Consider the following 19,890-nt stretch of genomic DNA (forward strand, 5'->3'; position numbering starts at 1 on the left):
AAAAAATACAGGGATTACATACCAAATGCTAATGAACAAAGTATTCCATGAACATCTCGAGTCCCTGATGGAAGTATATGTAGATGACACGCTTGTTAAAAGTAGGGAGGAGGCAACTTTAGTGCCCGACCTACAGAAGATATTTGGTATGATCAGAAAGTATAACATAAGGTTCAACCTTGCCAAATGTGCGTTTGCAATAGGAACAAAAAAGTTTCTAGGGTTTATGCTCACCCAAAGAGGCATAGAAGCTAACTTGAACAAATGTTCTGCCATCTTAAACATGTCGAGTCCGAATTATCTCAAAGAGGTATAGTAATTGAATGGGAGATTGACGGGTCTTTTCTGATTTATTGCAGGAACAACTCTCAAGTCCTTGCTCTTGTTCTCCATGTTAAAGAAAAGCGTCGACTTCAAATGGACCGATGAGTGCAAAAATACATTCCAATAATTCAAAGAATACCTAGCTCAACCTTTAAGTTTAACAAAGCCAAAACTCAGGGATGAGCTTATAAGCTACCTAGAAGTAGCTATGAAGGCTGTGGCAACAGCTCTTGTCCAATAAGAAAAATGAAAGCAACAACCTATATACGTCATAAGTAAAGCACTACAATAAGCTAAACTCAATTACTAGAAGATTGAAAAGGTAGTCTATGCATTTGTATTGGCATCCAAAAGGTTGCATTCCTACTTTCAAGCCCATATGGTCAGAGTTCGAACTAACCAATCTTGAAGAATAGCTTATAAAAAAATGACAAAGCGGGTCCAATGTTGCAATGGATAATGGAGTATTAGAAGAAATCCATGCAAGAATTTTCACACCACTGCTCAAGTGCATCCTGACATCCAAAGCTAAAGAAGTATTGGAAGAAGTCCATGTAGGAATCTGCAGAATTCATTTCAGAGCTCGGCCATTAGCCAAAAAAATAATCCGAGTTGGGTTATACTAGCCTACTTACAAAAAGATGCCACCAATTATGTTCAGAAATGTCCTACTTGTGTCCATGCCAACTTTCTTCTCAGCCTCCCACTTGGTCTTTTCTTTTTCAAACCCAACGACTCTAGCACGGAGCTCCTCCACCTAGACCTGGAGAGAGCCAAGGGGAGTTTGTCAAAGCTTTTTTTATAATAGCAATACAGACCCTAGCAGTTCAGATTCCTCCCTTCACCAAAATCTCCAATTTCTTCTCCAGGTTTGCATCATTCAAGGATATTTGACTGTTCGACATGATGTAATATTCGCTAAAACCCATCGCATCAAAACTAGGGTTGAACACACTGCCGTACCTATTGTAAAGGGTTTTGTGCTTGCGAGAAGCCCCAGATTCTGAGTCTTTTGAGGGCTCAAAGAATTTAGGGATATGAGGAACTTGAGGAAAAATCTGCAGTTGAGATTGAGGATGAGATGGAAGAGGTGTCGCCGTCTAAGAAGAAATCGGACTCGAATTTGACGATAAAGTCGAGTTGCCCCCGATTTAACTGCCTTAAGCTTCTTGGCTTGACATGCATCTATATTCTTCTTGGCCAATTTGAACTTCTTGTATGTGTCTAAGTTGTTCACCATCCCCTCTATGAAGGAAGAAAGATATTAGCAAGAGACTTATATACAGACATATATTATCTATTATAAGAAATAAATCCATCTACCTACTCAGTTTGAAATAACTCATCTTGGCTATAAGAAATTTCTCGATATTGAGATTAGGAGCTCAACCCTAGAATTCTTGAAAGAGAGTCGCGATCATTTGCTCCTCCTCATGAAGATCCTCAAAATTATACTTTATAATTATTGATTCTTCCTCCCAATACAAACAAAATATATACTTGAATTTCTCATTAAAGTAAAAAGGTCGATAATCATCTCTAGCCTGAATCTTAAAGTAATAGTTTTCGAAGTCGTGAAAAGATTCTTCAAAAATAGAAAACACCTTTCTATCCTAAATTGCTTTGAAAGAAGCTTACTATTATTTTTAGAGCTTAAAGATTTTGTCAAATGAAAGAAATAGAAAAAAATCCTAAGAAAAACGGGGAGATCAAGTGTATGATTAAAAATATGATAAATCTTCATAAAACCTTAAGAATTCGGGTAAAGTTGGGTAGGAGTAACTCAGCAAGTCAAAAAAATGTCTTGCTCGAAGTCGGTAAATAGAATTTTTATACCAAGTTTGAGAAAAATGCACTCATACATAAAAATAAAATGTGGGTCCGATTTGCTAAGTTGAGAATAACAAATTCTCTCCTCAAGATCAAGGGCAACTGAAACATAATTTTCCTAAAGTTTTTCTATCTATCACAGAAACAACTCCTAACACAATACTATTTACCCAGTCTAAATCCTTAAAAAATTTTATAAGGCATTATATTTACTACAGAAGGAGATATAGAAATCAGTATACCTATAAAAGAAAAATAACTACACGTGTGAAGTAAAAAAAGTCGGCCACAACATAAAACAAATTGGTATTATCTCCATCAAAAGAATCAAACAATCTTCACTATTTTTTATGATAGCAGAGGCCAAGAAAGTAGTCAGAAACACAAAATTACTAGTAGCACTCTCATTAGAAGTAATAACACCAGCACTCAAGGGTAAGAAACATCCAAGACACATAATAACCAAGATTCAAGCAAAAATATCATTCCTCAAAAATTAAATTATCAACAATAAATTTTCTTGGAAAATAACCCTCTCAAGAGCATCTCTCAGTTATCGAAAACAAACCAAAAAATAATCTTTCAAAGTAACAGTTTGCAACTATTATTAGCATGTAAGAAAATCATAAAACCAAGAACAAATGAATGTTCAGAAAAAGAAAAGAAAGAAGAAACAACCAACCTTAAAACAAAAATAGCAAAGAAACAATGAGTACGCCTGGAAAACTTCAGAAGCACCAATGAAGGTAACGAAAGAAGATATTTTGAGACGAAAATGACATGGTGTGATTGGCACAATGTGATAAAGAATAAGAGCTTTTTCTTTATTAGGAAGAGGAGAATTTTTTCGTAACAAAAAAAAATAAGTTGGAAAGAGAAGAGAAAAAGTCAAATATATATGTAAGCAAGGAAAAAAAGGTAATTTTATCATGTTTTATTTGTAGTGAACAGTTATAAAAAAATGAAAAGACGTGCGAATAGTTATAGAAAAACAAAGCGATAGTTTAAAAATCACATCGAGTTGACCGACTATATTCTCTTGAATGATATCGAAAGTACCGACCTCTTCAACATAAAAGAATTCTATTCTATGCATCTTCTCCAGAAAAGTGAAGGCTACAAGCTATAGCCTGGCAAAATCCTTTGCTCGAGGCCCAAGTTCACTAAACTTGGCCATGAGCATGATCATTGTTCATATAATAGCCCAATAATCTAAGCCATAATCCAAGAAGGCTGGCCCACCCTCAATGGGCCTCAAGGTTGTCTAGATCCAAATAGATCTATCCCAAAACTATATGGGTGGAATCACCCGACCTACTTGGGGCACGAGTATCACGACTCGTGTTTGACTCAATTTGCATGGCAAGTATGGGCTTGCCATCCACTACCTCAAATTTCGTTAACAATTTGACCATTATCTTAATGTAGGATAACTTCCAAAATACTAAGGAAAAAACCACCAATTATGGCTAGTGGAGAAACTTCAAAGTGATGGCCAAATCATCACCTCCTTCTATAAATACTCCATCAAATTTAGGTATTTCTCAATTTCAGTTCACTTAAACTTGTCTCAAATTCTTGCTAACTTAAATATTAAAGTCCCTTACAGGTATCTCCCATCATCATTCTAACGAAGACGTCGGACCGATTCGTCACACCAGTGAACAAGTCATAATTTACACCCAAAATAGTCTGGACCTTACGTCTAAGCCTATATCACCTTGGTTTCAAGTATTGTCTCAGAATAGAACTCAAATCCGCAACGAACTAATCGTTTACCTACTATATTAGAAATACCATGAAAGTAAAAAAAAAAATTCTAGGAGCTTCAACTTCCATAGTCCAAATTCACATGATCTAAGTGATGATTTTAAATAAAGAGAAATGATATTTGAATCACACTTTGATCTTCATTAAATTTTTATTAATTAAAGATCTTTAAAAATTATTTTCGCTAGACATATTGATTATTTTATTGCTTTCAATAAAGTTTTTTGTATGCCTGTTTGATAAACAAATTCCTAAAGATAATTATTATAAAACAATTAGGTTTTAAAATTTATTTTTATAAAATAAATTAGTCTTTTTCATAACGATGAAATAATTAATGTCTGGTAAGAGTATTATCAAAAACTTATAAAAAAATAAAAATTTATTAGAATCTAAAGTATTTAATTTAAAAATTGTTGAGAATTAATTTGATTATTAATTTTTTTGGTATTAATTTGGTTACTAATTTTAATTATTACATATTTGATTTAGAGAACTTTTATGATAACCAAAAAAAGGAAGAAAAAGAAATGAGGTCTTTCATAATAAGAAACAATTTAATGATCTCCCCAAACCAACAGCCCGCCTCCCCTAAAAAAACAACAACAAAACAACAACAACAAAGCCTTGTCCCACTAAGTGGGGTCGGCTCTCCCCTAAAAAAACCAAAAAAAGAAAACCATCTAGTCGTGATTGTGATTGGCTAAATTATTGAGTGACAGAGCAACATGCAGGGGCCACACCTGAATCACAAGCTTCAGAGAGCATCACATGGCACAACCAGCTACACTAATATAGTAATATAAATACAAATACTTAGCAATTAGCAATTAGCAATTAGCATAATAGCATGCTACTAACCAGTAACTACTAAACTCATAACCGAACACGTCGTGTTGCTTGCGCGTACGTCTTTCATGGTCTCTTTCACAATCACAACAATTTCTACTAACCACACTCCAATTATATTCCACCATCATCGCCAACACACAACCTCAAAAACTTCAACCTACCCCAAGACTGTTTCACGTTCTTCCTCATAAAGCCACGACACAATTATTATCTTAATCTTCCTTCGAGGATTCAGAATCAATCCCCACTTCTGTGTGTTTCACTTACTCTGTAAACCTGGCGAAATTACGCTCCATCAGGTTTGCTCTTTTTACCAAAATGTCCCCCTCTTCATGCTTATAGTTTTGTTCTTTCTTGTCTTTCTCTTTTGACTCTTATAACTTATAACCATTGTGCCTGACGTTCTTCTTGTTTATTTATTTATTTTCTTCCCTCATGACTATGCAAGAGAATTTCAAAGCCTATTTGATCGATGCAGTGTATGTGAATTATGTGAACTTTTAGAAATATCTAGATGTATATAAAATATAAAATTCCAAAAGAGAATTTATTCCTTCACCGCAAGTTTTGTTTCCTTTTGGTATTCGATGCTGGGTTGCGGAATTTTCTAAACCAATGTTTCGCATATATTTTATTTATCCAAGTGTTTGGTCTTTAACTGGGTAAGGTGTCTATTTCCAGGGACAAATATTCTTGGAGCTTTGGTTTTGAAGGGGCGAACCATATTCAACTCTGGCCAACTCTTCAGCTATATCATCGTCGCCAATCGTAGCAGGACTTGGCCCTTGGTTTTCTTGTTCTTGGTTTTGTTTCTGTTTCGACACACTTCTGTCTCTGCTCCTGCGTCTCCCCACTGATTATGGCTAATCACTGCTACAATCCTTCTTCTTCGATGTGATCTTACATAGAATTAAGCGTTCTCTATAATTGTTTAGCTTTTCAATAGGGCAGAGATGTGAGCTGCAATAGAATTTGTGTACGTGCAAAGGATTTTGAAGCGTAAAACAAGATCAAATAACAGCAATATTAACAAGCTTGAAGCTTCATCTAAATAATTAACATGGCCATGTGTAGGTGTGTCGATGTTGTTGATGTTTTGGTTGGGAAGAAGAAGAAGAAAGACAAGGTAAGAACTAGTTGCATAGTGTGTCTAGTTTTGCTTCTGCTAAGGTTCTTGTAAACCATGTGAATTTACCTTGCTTGTGTCTTTTTGTTTTGCTTGATTTTCAGGGTGCTGAACGGTCTTCAAAGAAAGGACACGTTAACACTCTACTTGTTAAAGTAGAAGAGGCTAAGACGTCCTCGGGTTCACCAGCTTGCGATGTGAAGCCACTCACCGGAGAAGTTGTAGTTCCTTGTGATATCCCGAAGAATTCAAGGTGCAACATGAGGGTCATGAATCTTGAGAGTCCTCTAAAGACTGAGACTGAGGAAGCTTATGAAGGGGAAGACGAGCGCGAAGATTCGCATTCCCTCAAAAGGGATCTATCTGATATTGATCTCCAAGCTCATGAAGCTGCTGTGTCAAGGGAAGTAAGGTCTGATCGAAGTCCAGCAACGGATAAAGAGACGAAATACAGCGAAAAGAGCGGCGAACTAGTGCAAAGTGGGCATGTCAGTGATCCTGGGATTATTGGGAGGGAAGACTTCTGGGATTCTCCCAAGCTCACTCGATCATGCTCAAACCTGGAAAGAAGGGATGTTCTTGGTAATACAATTCATCAATTCCCAGATTCAAAGTCGCAATCTTTCGAGAATTTACAGGAACTTACAGCAGGTAAAGTGGCTGCTAATCTTGAAAGCCCCAGGTCTGTGATGACTCACTGCAGTGCTGATAGAGTTATGTTGAGAAGGCATTCCTCAAGCCAAGTTCTTCCTTCCGGAAGCAAGAGACTCTGGTGGAAGATGTTCCTCTGGAGCCATAGGAACATACATAGACCTATTCCAAGCAAATCAACACAGGTGAATCCTGGTGTGGCTGCAACGCACAATCCATACGGGTACTCTTCCGACACCCTTGAACCGAAGCACAAGCAATCACCAAGAAATGTGGAATCACCCTCACCAAGGTCATCAAATGGTGAATACTTTCGCAAAAGCTATAGTGATAAAAACATTGATCACCAAAGGAGGAGCAGATTCCAGGAGGAGAGTTTCGGTTTTTGGCCACAGAATCAATGGGTAGCCTTCTCAGGAGGATCATCATCCTTCAATAGAGTGGAGGAGTGGGTGCATGATCTTGAAATTCAGCAGGTGCCTCCAGAGGATAATTTTGATAATGACAATGTGGGAAACATTGAGTTCCCACCTTCTCCTAATGCTGGTAGATCAATGTCAAGAACCGTATCTCAGTTAAGTCACCATACAGATGCAAATCTTTCAAAGGAGATTCTGCATGCCAATAGTTTGGTCCAATCCCTAAATCCAGCCTCAACTGTGGCTCATATATCTGGTGTTGGTATAAAAGCGATTCCTGGTATTTCACACTTCTCCAGCCTCCGCTCTGTCAATTTGTCCAACAATTTCATAGGTATACACTTAGATTGAAGAAAGTAGCCTCTACTATGAAACCATTTACTGATAACTATATAACTGGCTCCACTGATTGTCTCTTCTCTTCAATTTATTTGCAGTTCAAATTGTGCCTGGACTTCTCCCAAAGGGTATTCATACACTTAATTTGTCAAGAAATAAGATCAGCACCATTGAGGGGCTTAGAGATTTAACCCGGTTACGAGTACTTGACTTGAGTTACAATCGCATCTCAAGAATTGGACAAGGTTAGTTTTTGTATTAAGTTGATGCTCAATGGTAATTTTTCACATCTCAGATTTCATAGTCTTCGTCAAGTATTGTCTAAAATAAAACTCTGCAATGTGTCTTTGTCAGGTTTATCAAATTGCACACTTATCAAAGAGCTATATCTTGCTGGGAATAAGATAAGTGATGTTCAGGGACTACACAGATTACTGAAGCTAACAGTTCTGGATTTGAGCTTCAACAAGATCACAACAACAAAAGCATTAGGGGAACTTGTAGCTAACTACAACTCACTTCAGGCCTTGAATCTGCTTGGAAATCCAGTTCAAAACAACATCAGTGACGAGCAGTTGCGGAAATCAGTTTGCAGTCTTCTTCCGAAGCTTGGATACCTGAACAAGCAAGCCATCAAGCCTCAGAGGGCACGAGAAGTACTCACTGACAGTGTTGCCAAAGCTGCACTTGGTGACAGCAGCCGGAACTACAACCGAAAATCACCGAAGAGAGGCAACCATGGAGGTCCCAGTTCCTCAAATGCGCATAGAAGCAGTACTAGTGTTGTCCAGAAAAGTAAGAGCATGCCAAAGCTCCGAACAAGAAAGCATTAGTTGCCTTTAGAAGGAGCAACTCACGAGTCTCACTGTCTCAGTTTTCAAGACTCAATAAAGTGGATATCAGTATTTCCAAATGCTTGTATTCTGTAATGGCCTGCTTCAACCTGTAATGGTTGTGTTTGCTTAAACATGTTATCATGAGTGTGTGATTCTCAGTTTCTACCATAAATGAGACTGTACTTGGTATCAACAGCCTCTCCATTTAGAAGCCTTGATATAATGCATTCTTCATTGTGTTTCACGTGCAACTAAACATCATCACTAGGGTCAGGTTTCATCTGTTATATGAACACTGAATACCAAGGCAAGTGATTAGTAATTAAAAGGAGACATTATCTAGCTTGGTCCATGATTAGTAGATAAAAATGGAATATAACACAATGTTTGTGGCATATATTTAAAGGTTAACATCAAACTCGATGCAAAAAGCAGCTATGCAAAGTCAGGAGCAGTTATAATTATTTTGTCGGATATTTAACTGTTAGCCTAAATTCACATAAAACTGTGTTGGAAAAGACAATTTAGATAAAGCATATGGTGATGGAAACTAGAAAGGATATTTGAAAATTAGTATTTACTCCCCAATCAGAGGAGAGCTTTGTAATGCCAATAATTATGAAAGTCTTGAAACAAATGAAACCATGATATTATATTACACGTTAGTAGACAGAATCTTATAGTGTGGTTAGATGAGAGGATGTGGTCGACAAACTAAAATGGTTGCCACCTATGTAATGTTCATGTGTGCAAGCCAAACCATCTAAGACAAGACATTATCAACTTTAATTTCTCCCCAACCTCTTCTTTCATCCTGGGAACTAGTGAATACATGTCAAGCCAATCACCAGAACAGAATGAATTATCCAAGGAAACATCGTGTTCATCTATAGTATCAGAAAGCCATTTCATTCTAATCTTTGAGCTTTCATCTTAGAGCACCCATCATTCCAACTTCCAAGCAGGAAGATCCTTTCTCAAGCGTGAGTTGAACTTGACCACCATTTATGCCCACATTTTGCCGAACCAATTTATATTTATTGAAGTTCCAATGCGATGCTGTTATACAAAATTACAATTTATAGTTAAATCACCTGCCAGTTGCAACTAGTTCCATAAACATTCACTCATAAATCCGCAAGCTCATTTTTCAGGTTCATTTCCAATCCCGGCAAATACAATAATAAACCCAACACGGACTCGCCATTCAGAAACCTCAAGTAAATCATTGCATTTCTATCTCAGCCTCAGAACCAGTTTCCATTTCTTGCATCTGAGCGTACTTAAACAACTTCTCATTGAACATCACCTGTGGATCCTTATCAACCAAATTACCACTCTCATCATAAGCATCCTTCAGGAACACAACCCAGTTCATCTCAGTCCCCGCCAAATAAAATGCCCTTGGCTGCTTCAACAGCATATGGTAAGTATGCTTTGTCAAACAAAACTCTTCCTTGAACTCCACAAGGTGGTGAATTGATGCCTTCTTCTCCAATGTCAAGCTCAAAAATTCATGAACCACACCAACCCTAAACTTCTCCGCTTCAATGGTCCACACATCCAACTTCGACCCATCCGAATAAGGCGAAACCAAAGGCAAAGTGTTCAACAAGTTCAGCTTCCTAGTATCCTCCAATTCCAAACCCAAATCCCTACCATACTTCACCGGAAACCTAAACTTCCTCTTAGCACCATCCTCATCAACCACGAATTCCCTCTCAATTGCACTCACCGCTAACAGAGGATCCCAATTAACCAACTCAAGGACCCTCTTTCCGCCACCACCATCCACGACCCGAAAGTAATTCGGGTATTTCTTCACCCGATCCCTGAAATCGTCAGGTATGCCGAACACGGTTCTACAGTGGTGAATTTTGCTTAAAGGAACACGCTTTTGTGACGTCATCATGAGCAATTTTCGTACCTTTGCAACGCGGTCTTGCTCCATGGAATCCATGATTGCCTGCTCCTCCATGAGAAGGTTTTCCATGAGATCAGTGAACCCTAACCACATCTTGCCGTCGGTGTGGCGGTAGGTCTGGAGGAGAAGCGGGTGGCGGAGTATGAAGCGCGTAACATTGCGGCCGCGAGGGAACCCTAGCTCGCGATGGAGTTTCCCGGCGTCGTCGAGGCGTAGCACGTGCTCCGGTTGCGCGGAGAGGAATTGCTTGGTTTTGTTGATGAATCTGAAGAGCGCGTCGCGTTCGACAATGCGCTCAAGGTGAGGAATGAGGTTGGGTTGGGTCTGAACGCGCTTGGTTCTTGGACTGTCCTTTTTCTTGCGCTTCTTTCGGAGCTTCTTTGGGGTTTTGGTGACGAGGAAGGAGGTGGACAATTGCGAACTGAAAATGGAGAAAATAGGGTTTGGAAGGGTTGGGATTAGGGCTTTGGAGGGTTTATTGATGGCGTTGGTACGGAGGAGGAAGAAAAAGCGCGAAGCCATTGAAGCTCTCACGGTTGATGATGAATGGACGGTTATCAGGCAATGTTCTGAAAATCGTACCGGACCGTACGGTCGAACCGGTTTAACCGGAAACCGATGTCTAGTCCGATTCGGTTTATAAACAAAATCGTCTAATGTTCAAACCGCCAAAAAAATGTAAAACAATCCGGAAATCAGTGACCGAACCGGAATCCGGAAGGTTTTGATCAAACGGCGTCATTTATGGCCAAAAAAGGGAAAAAGATGGTACCCAAAAGTCGTTTATGGCAGAGAAGAAAAAAACACTGAGAAACAGATCTGATAATCAAATGCAAGAGGAAGGAGGTAGGACAACAACATTGACAGTGATGAAGAGAAGAGATAGAGCAAGTAAAAACAAAAGACGAGGGAGCGAGGGAGTCAAGTTGCTGCTGGAGCAGAAGATAGGTTAAGGCTTTGAGGGAGTCACGTTGATGTTGTTGGCCTGCTTCGGCTGTTGTTCTATTTTCATGGGAAGAGAGAATCAAGAGATGCACTGTTACTAGGGTTACAACAATAGTTATACATGCAGTAAGCTAGTAATGCTCTTTTCTTTACTTTTTCTTTTTTCATGAGTTGTTCTTTTTTTTCTTTTTCCTTTGTTAATATTTGTGTTGCTACTGAAGTTGAGACTTCTTTTCGAAGTTGAGTATATAGGGTATGTTTGGGTGAGCATTTTAAGAAAAGATCTTTTTTCGAGTTATTTTTTTTAAAAAAATCTTATGGAAAAATAAAAGTAATTTTATATTTGGATATAACAATATAAAAGTATTTTTTGTTTATTTATTACATGAAAAACATCTTTTTTTTAAGAAAAAAAGATTTTTTAAAAAAAATATAAATTACAGCTTCTCAAAAAAGATCTTTTTTTTATTTTACTAGTGCTTTTATTTTTACTACTAAAAATTTGTCAAAAGGAGGTGAAAAAATATCCGACCTGCCGGATTCGAACCAGCGACCTAAGGATGGCTGAGGTTTCAATTCCCACTACAGTCCTCCGCTCTACCAACTGAGCTAAGGTCGGAATTGAAAATTAAGACACTATAATTTTAATTCATCATATAACATTCACATAAGTTTCAAAGTTTTAGAATTAGCTGATTAGCTCCATTAACTATGTACCGGGGGAATAAAAGTGTGACTAGAAATATGATGAAGTCTCTCTACAGTGTTCGAGTTATAAATAATGACATCTCTCTTAAAGAAATCCTTTTAATACTTGATGAAATTTAAAAATGAAAATTTTAGTCTTTTAATAATCCTCTTATTTTTAATTAGTAAAAAATGAAACACTTGACTAATTTTAAAAAATGGGTTGAATCTACTTTTTATATTACAATCTATAAATCATGAACACAATGAAATGTTGCCAGACTCATATATATAAGTTTTCCAGCAACTGAAAGAAGATAAAAGAAAAAAAAAAGACCAAAATCACAAAAGACTAATTATGTAAGAAAACCGAATTAGTATATGCTTGAACAAGCTTTACCAATTGATCTGGTTATAAACATACCATCTATATCAAATCTATGAAAATCACATGCAATTTCCTTGATAACTGACCTATGATTCTTACTAGACTAATATACATGTAATCCAAACCAACTTGGGTTGGTCGAGTAATCAGCTCACTCGTCCGCTTAAGCAAGTGTCGGGAGTTCGAATCCCGCCTTATGTATGTAGCAACCCATTGGTCAGTGACAAACCCTTAAATAGATCTCAGATCCGCAGCAAATTAGTCATTGACCTATTGTGTTGGAGGATATTATGGGCAATATATATATATATATATATACCTGAAATCCGTTTATCATTTGCAGATTTTCATTTTAGACCAACTCTTTTAAGGCTTAATTTCTTTAATTTACTTTCCTGTCAAATATCACTGATGTGCCTCTCTTCATTCACATGTAACTTGTTTCTGTTTAATCCAATCTACCATTGCTGACAAACCAACCAGGAGTTGGGGTAAATCTTGGACTAATGGAGAATATGATTTTATCATTACAACAAGAAGAAGAAAGAACCTATAAAATGAGAGTAGGAAAATAATAATTCTATAATAGTAATAACAGAGAATTAACCACTGAGCACTTTTATACACCAAAGCAGACAAAATAAACTTATTCTATGAATTAACTTTCCCAATCTTAATGAACAACATTCATGTGTCTATGTAACTGTGATAAGACATGGAATGAAAAATTAAAATCTACCAAGTATACTGCCTCATCTGCTCTTGCTCCTCTTTTTGGTAATTACATGGCCCTATGCATACACCTTGCGGCTACACAGGAGTTGTGGTTGTATCAGTATCACTGACAAGAATCCACTGTATTTTCCGTCTTCTACCGTCTTTTCCGGCTTCTTTCTGTCCAAAATTTTTCAATCCCCACTTCTGTATGTATGGCGGAGCATTATGAATATAAATGAACATTATGAAAATGAATTTATATGAATATTATGGGTCTGGTTTTTCCATCTCTTCAATGAATCAATTTGCTTGTCTCTTAAAGAACGGTTTCTGGCAGATCAGGAGTCTTTGATGGCTGTCGCTTTCGATTTCTACAACTCGTGCATCCCACTTCAACCGCGCTATTAGAGCTCTCGCCGACTCTACTATAGGAATTGTGTCGCGAATTATAACCCATCCCTGCATGCATGGACCATTGTCAATGCCATATCAAAAGGCTTGATCAAGTTTTTTAAAACAAGAAATTTGTCCTTCACCATTCAAAAAGGGTAACAAATAAGTCTTTCTATACCAAAAAATACAGGTAAAGGAATGGTAATGGACAAAGTTGTCTAGTAAAATATGAATTTGTAATTTTCAAATCCCTTAGAACTCTTTTGTCCCCTGTACTACTTTTATTAGGGATGACATTGGTGGATTCCTCTCATTTTATGGTAGTCATGACTCCTTGTTCTATATATTTATACCTCAACACCAAATAATTTGAATAGAAAATAAATAAATAACTTAATGAAGTGAAGGAAAAGGACCATTAATAAGGAGTTAAGACCATAGAGTTAAGCTTACATACCTCAGGGCGAAGTATCCTGTCAATTTCAATAAACATATCAAACATAGTGCATCTGCGCTGCTGAGAAGTCTCGAGGGATAGAAGTCCGTCTGCATGCACCAAATCGTAGGTTCTAGGGTACGTTGGAAAAGCCTCACACCTAGGAGCCACAAAAGATCATACATGTAAGAAAACAGTAACACTTATTCACAAAATCATAATAGTGGTTGATAATTTAATATATCCTTGCACCCAGCCTACCACCAATAATAATTAAGTAGAATTTCTGAATATAACAACTTATATATGCTTATGCCTATATCCCCCAAGAATTCTTGACTTGCACAGCACCATTAACTATTAAGCTTTTACACCTTTATTAACATATATTTTTTTAAGTTTTAACCAATGTCGTCGATCTCAATTATGTAAGTCTTTAAGAATACTTTAACCTTAGTGTGAATGTTATGGTGACCACGAAAAGAAAAGGGGAAATTGAATAGGCATGTATATCAAAGCATCAATACTTTTTTCACAGAAAAATCAGAAAATACATTGACATTAAAAAACAGAAGGAAAAAGCAGAGAAAAATACCAATCATGCAAGACACCAACATAACCCCTATCGTGAATCAACGGGAGATAGTTTGGCCCAGATATTGGTATGACATTCATGACCCACACAGATTTCCCAGCACGCAGCAATGCAGAATTAAAACCACCAAAATGAGCATTCATGTCTAGAATGTTTCTTAGCATGTTGTAAGGTGGTGGAGGGTCCTCTTCCCCAGGCCTCTTAGGATGATCAGAAAATATTAATGGAGACAAAAGAGACCAATAGTTCTGGACTGTTGTTCTCCAGCTTTCATTGTCCTCCATAATTTCATCGGATTGCAAACCTGAACACAAGTGAATAGGGGCAATAGTAAGATAACCTAGTGAGAAATTTCATTCAGTACATTGTGATAATTAAGAGTGCTATGCCACTATACACAAATGTTCAGGAATGTAACATTAACCATGGATTGCAAGCTCTTCTTTGTTCAAGTTATCCCGAGAAGGCCAGGTTGCCCTCTTATCAATAGAAATCCATCGGCTGCTGTGTGTTCCTGCTATGCAGTTTTTCAGGTCCCGATAATATGGAGATTCCACATCATAACCTCTACCACATAAAGGAGGGGGAGAACCATTCTTTCTGAAAATATGAACAAATTGGGAATGCTAGGAATCAGGAATACTTGTTAATCTTTTATGAAGTAAATTAAGAAGTAAAATACTTATGCATATATGCATGGCACAGCAGCATTACCTTGAGCTGTAGCAATTTCTTTTACTGGTTTTCTTCCATACAACAGTTTCATCTTGCTGTGAAAGCATTTCCCAGCAAAGATTTTCGGTAAAATCATGTATAACCTTCCACCTTTCTTGATTATCTTTGTTTCGGGCGTTTACAAGCGGTGATGTCCAGACAAAGTAACCATCCGGTTTTAACAGTCTATCAGCTTCAATCAAGAGAAGGCCATCTAAATGCAATATGAACATTCATAAGACCCATCAGAATCCAATAATTCATTGACCTTAAAGTGCCACAAAATTAGTGAACTAGAAAAACTCAAACTACAGTTTGAAGCTCAGAAAAAGTAAAAGAATCCAGATTCTACACGTTAAAAAAGGGGGATAGTAAAAGCAAATAAAGGAGGCTTGATGAATGAAATCCACAATTATGGGGGAGGAAGAATATGAAAAGATAACTTCATTTTGTTGGATAATCACCGATTATGGAAATAAACATAATAAGATTTCTCTACATATGACCAGATGCTTAAACTATGTTTAGTTTCACATTGGCAGCAACATACTTAATAAGCTGATTGAACTAGGGTGGTCAAAGATGGAAAAAGATTAATATATTTAACTTTGGGTTAACTCCCTGTGTATATTCTTTCTTCCTTAAAGCATATAGTGTTTCTTAATTTTGCAGTTCAAAAGAAAAGTTACACCAACTTAAAAGTTCAATGCCTGAGAGCATATGAAAATACAAAGCCAAAGTTTTAAGAGACAGGATGATAGTTATTGCAATAATGGGTTTTATTTCTTGTTTTGTCATTTTTACTGTACTGCCAATGATATCTGTAATCTAACATCTTAATTTAGAAGGGCTTACAAATCCGGAAAATAAAAGCTTCATTCAAACAAATGCTTAAAACATAATAGCATAATGTTGGTTTTCAAAAAATACCTTTTTGGTCCCAATCAATGCCACATCTAGCACAATGCAACATATCAAACGAAAGAGATGGAAATGGCAATTGTTTTGAAGTGATAGAAGCAATCATAGCAGGCAGGCCTCTCTCAAGTGTGAGTTGAACTTGACTGCCTGAAGGCTCATAGTCAGCCACGCACATTGTTAAGAGCTGACTTTGAAAGAGGTGTGCTCCAAAACTACCATAGCCACAGCCAATGTCCAGAATGGTTCTAACCTGTAAATTACAGAATGTTATTCAGGAAAGGGATATATTTGTCAAAAATAGAGAGCTAGTTTTTATTTATTACAACCATAATCAATCAGAAAATTCGATCACAAATTTGTCCAAATGCAAGGTACAATCCTACATATGTTCAATAATCGAGTGTGATTCAATGACACTTAAGAAAAATCTATTCTAGAATAAGGTACATGCTTAGAACAGCCCATAGTATCGTATCTATAGTTATCAGGCATGCAGATGATTTTTTCGAGAACATACACCCAAGACACTTAACAACCTACCATAGTTATATTTTCAATATTTAACATGTACCAACTAAGTGAAACAATAGATGACAGCCACTGCAAAATATAAGGATAGGCATACTCAATTACGCCATTTTCAATAGATAAAAAATAATTATTTACCCCAGCTTGAATGAAGTTAGATTCATTTCTGAGTCCAATCATCTCTGCAATTTGATGTGAGTAATCTTCAACACCATCAAACATAAGAGATGCTGAACGAAAGGAAATTTGCTCTTCATTGAGCATCATCATCCTGTAACCAAAGAAAATACATGATTTTTAACATCAAATGATATCTGAAAGTATAACAGCTTCAAGGAGAGATGTATTTCGCTTACCTCTTGGTCAAGCTTCCAGAAGAAAGAACCTCCTGTGCAGTGATCTTAACATTAGCAACCCATATAACATCCCTTCCGGTAGGCCACCGAAGAGGAATTTTGTAATTTGTTGGTGAGAGAATCAAACAATTTTGCCTGAGCTCCGGGCCACATTGCCGATCAAGCTGATCACCATCAGAATTACCCAAACCCATATTATCACTAATATTATAGCAAGGAACATAGTTTTCAAGCTCCGGCGAGCAAAATTCCAACTCTTTCATCTTTGAGGGAGCACTAGATAGTTCCCCAATATCCAACAGGTCTGACACAAGTTTCTCTTGGAGTCTTCTATAACCATGGTAAATTTGACCTCTTGATGTGGTCGAAATCGACACCGTCCACAAAAACGAACCAGCAAGTGCAAGAATAACTAGAAATACTAAACTACACTTCAACAAATGCAGAACCAATTTATGCCGGCTTCTCGCAGTTCCAATGAGTGGATCGGATGAGTAACCGTTCTCATTGGTGCCGAATTTAGAATGAGAATTATCTGAAAATAGCAACTTTAAGGGAGACTTCAGAGGTAAAGAGCTGTGATTTGAGGAACCCTTTTTATCCAAATCTTCCTTATCTAATTTATCTTTGTTATGAGACTCCCAAGAATCATGATTGTGTTCAGGTGTCCGAACCCCTGATACACCTCTATACAGAGGCCTGGACATTCTCTCTGAACAAGAAATTGATAGTTAACTGCAAATGCCTGATGAACACAGCCCAGAATCCAACACAGAGGTGCTATTCTAACATCATTCTGATTTGTGTACACAAAATCATTGGGAGAATCCACATCCAGTTGAGCATATACAAACCTAACATAAAAAGAAAAGGAAAAGAAAATAGGTACCTTGTCAGCTTGATGTTGATGGTGTTAGCACAAACCAAGTAACTATAAACAAGTTGGAGTGAACAAATTCAGTGAGCAAACAAAACAAACTTCATTTTCAGAGAATCAAAAGAGCATTGGAGTGGCGACAAGGTTAGCCATTAATTAATTAATTAATTCACCGCTACCAGATCCATCACGGACCAAACATTGAAATGAATATGTACTAACAAAATATTATATAAATAAAAATCAGAACCCAAAAAAAAGGGTTAAAATCTGGGTGATAATTACAAGTCTGAACTTAGAAAGAATAATAAAGTTGGGAAAAAAAAAAATAAAGTTGGTAGTAAAAGCAGATAGGTTGGTGAGTAACTAACATAACTCACTGCAGCTAGTTCCATAACCATTACTCATAAAACCACAAGCTCATTTTTGTTCCAAAAAAAAAATCTATTTTGGAAAAGCAACCTTCATTGTGGTTCCTAATCTAAAACCCAGAAGCCAATCTGAACAATGGAAAGTAATTTCCCGAAAGAGTATATATCCTTTATTTTCAAAAAAGCAAAATAACAATAGTAATAATAAATAATAATTCACCTTCACTAAATGCAGAAAGTGCCATTATAAAAGGGCTACCTCATTTTCGGTACCAAAAATGAGATTTTGACGTATCCCAATTGAAATTCAGAGTGGAAAAAACATAAAAAAGTAAAAGAAACCCAGTTATATCAATGCTGCAACTGGAAACAACCCCAGATCAAACTCACTGAAACCAAGCACCAAAGCACAAAACCCCCAAAAAAAAAAGAGCTTTTGAACCAGCAACAAGTACCTAATCCTCGTTGAGGAAGAAAAGGAAGAAGAGAAGAAGAAAGGGAGAAAAAAAAGTAAAATAGTGAATGAAATTGTGATGGGGTTGTAGGTTGCTCCCAAACGAATCAAAACGACAAGCTTCAATCTCTTTCGTTTCTGTTTTGTGTGTAAATTCTGATTCTAACACTGAGTGTGTTAGTGGATTATTACTAAAACAAAACAGTGCTTACGAAACAAAAACGATAGACTGAAAAGAAGAAGCACGTTTTGTACTGATCCGATCGCGATTCATAACTCTTAGCTCTCAGCCCAAATAATAATATATTTTGGCAAAATAAATAAATAGATAGAGTAAGAGTTATGAATAAATAAATAAATAAATGAATATTAAATAGGACGCGCCTTTAGATATTAATTACTGTTTGACGGGTTTAGTTTAATACCGTAATATTAGAGAGATTAAAAAAATAATTAATTTAAATTTATTTTATTTAGTATTTATTTATTATAAGATATATTAAAAAAATTAAAATAATAAATTTTAATAGTTTATTATTAAATAGAGTATTTTTAAAGTATTAATTTTTCATATTTTTAAAAAATAAATTAATTTAAAATTAAAATTTATATTAAAATTAATAAATAAATAAAATTAATTTTATTACTTTAAAGAGATAATATTATTTTAATAAAAATTAATAAAATTTTAATATTTGTATAATTATCTTAATAAAATTATTCATATAAATTTTTAATGAATTTTTTTAATTTTAAATAACTATTTTTTTTTTTTGGTGACTATTTTAAATAACTATTTGTGATTTATGATTCTATAAATACTAATATATTATTTAATGCGACTCAAAATAAAAGTAAACTTAAATCTAGTATTAGAAAATACTAAAGTAATAAACTTAAGGAGTGTCTTGAGAGTATAGAAAACTTATTAAGGTACTAAATGGAAAATACTACTTTTGTAAAAGGAATAAAAATTTTAGTAAATTTTTATAGTATTTGTCACGTGAAAAAATTATAAAATTTGTTAAGGGTGTCGGTTAAGATATTTAATATAATATTACTTTTATTAAGAAACATTAAAGTTAAGTTTTTAAAATACATTTATTAAAAGATATGTATATAATTTTCTACTAGGATAACTTTAATAAGTATCTTAAACATAAACTCAAGAATATATTAAAAAAATAAAACTTTTCATCACTAGTAAACTTAACAAATATATTTAATAAGTATCTTTAGACCGTATTTGTATTGTTTTCTAGAAAAGAATATATAAAGATAATAAATACAAAAATCCATTTAATTATTGAAACAAAAACAAAAATATAAATTAAAATTATCCAAAAATAACTATGTATACATTTTTTTATTTCTGAAATTAAAGACAAAATATTTGTCTTTACCTATTTATCTCTATATTTTTTTGTTTCTATATTT

General features: G+C 35.7%; 3 protein-coding genes and 1 non-coding gene across 7 annotated transcripts; 1 reads left to right on the forward strand and 3 right to left on the reverse strand.

Annotated features, from left to right (window-relative positions):
• The first annotated feature begins 4,745 nt into the window (after positions 1-4,745).
• LOC112706181 (uncharacterized) lies at positions 4,746-8,340 on the forward strand. Of its 2 annotated transcripts, XM_025757348.3 has the most exons (6): positions 4,757-5,075; positions 5,458-5,752; positions 5,851-5,902; positions 6,007-7,306; positions 7,410-7,556; positions 7,666-8,340. In XM_025757348.3, exons 4-6 carry the CDS (start codon positions 6,163-6,165, stop codon positions 8,142-8,144), a joined length of 1,770 nt encoding a protein of 589 aa, XP_025613133.1. In that variant the 5' UTR covers positions 4,757-5,075; positions 5,458-5,752; positions 5,851-5,902; positions 6,007-6,162; the 3' UTR covers positions 8,145-8,340. The 2 variants fall into 2 exon arrangements, with proteins under 2 accessions (XP_025613131.1, XP_025613133.1); XM_025757346.3 differs by having other exon boundaries at positions 4,746-5,075; positions 5,458-5,902.
• Positions 8,341-8,709: 369 nt separating this feature from the next.
• On the reverse strand, positions 8,710-11,403 carry LOC112706182 (protein WHAT'S THIS FACTOR 1 homolog, chloroplastic). The gene has a single exon (XM_025757349.3). The coding sequence runs from the start codon at positions 10,591-10,593 to the stop codon at positions 9,373-9,375; it is 1,221 nt and encodes a 406-aa protein (XP_025613134.1). The 5' UTR covers positions 10,594-11,403; the 3' UTR covers positions 8,710-9,372.
• Positions 11,404-11,542: 139 nt separating this feature from the next.
• TRNAY-GUA (transfer RNA tyrosine (anticodon GUA)) lies at positions 11,543-11,635 on the reverse strand. Its single transcript has 2 exons — positions 11,599-11,635; positions 11,543-11,578 (listed from the first exon to the last, which is right to left on the reverse strand). It is a non-coding gene; the product is annotated as a tRNA-Tyr (tRNA).
• A 920-nt stretch (positions 11,636-12,555) lies between these two features.
• Positions 12,556-18,797, reverse strand: LOC112706183 (probable pectin methyltransferase QUA2). Of its 3 annotated transcripts, none has more exons than XM_025757350.3 (9): positions 18,220-18,797; positions 16,752-17,605; positions 16,534-16,666; positions 15,877-16,117; positions 14,947-15,160; positions 14,657-14,832; positions 14,233-14,536; positions 13,659-13,797; positions 12,556-13,267 (listed from the first exon to the last, which is right to left on the reverse strand). In XM_025757350.3, the coding sequence occupies exons 2-9, from the start codon at positions 17,456-17,458 to the stop codon at positions 13,109-13,111; spliced, it is 2,073 nt and encodes a 690-aa protein (XP_025613135.1). In that variant the 5' UTR covers positions 17,459-17,605; positions 18,220-18,797; the 3' UTR covers positions 12,556-13,108. The 3 variants fall into 3 exon arrangements, with proteins under 3 accessions (XP_025613135.1, XP_025613136.1, XP_072056822.1); XM_025757351.3 differs by having other exon boundaries at positions 18,455-18,766; XM_072200721.1 differs by having other exon boundaries at positions 18,000-18,699.
• Positions 18,798-19,890: the final 1,093 nt, after the last annotated feature.

This window comes from Arachis hypogaea, chromosome 8 (genome assembly GCF_003086295.3).
Source record: "Arachis hypogaea cultivar Tifrunner chromosome 8, arahy.Tifrunner.gnm2.J5K5, whole genome shotgun sequence".
Lineage (NCBI taxonomy): Eukaryota > Viridiplantae > Streptophyta > Magnoliopsida > Fabales > Fabaceae > Arachis > Arachis hypogaea.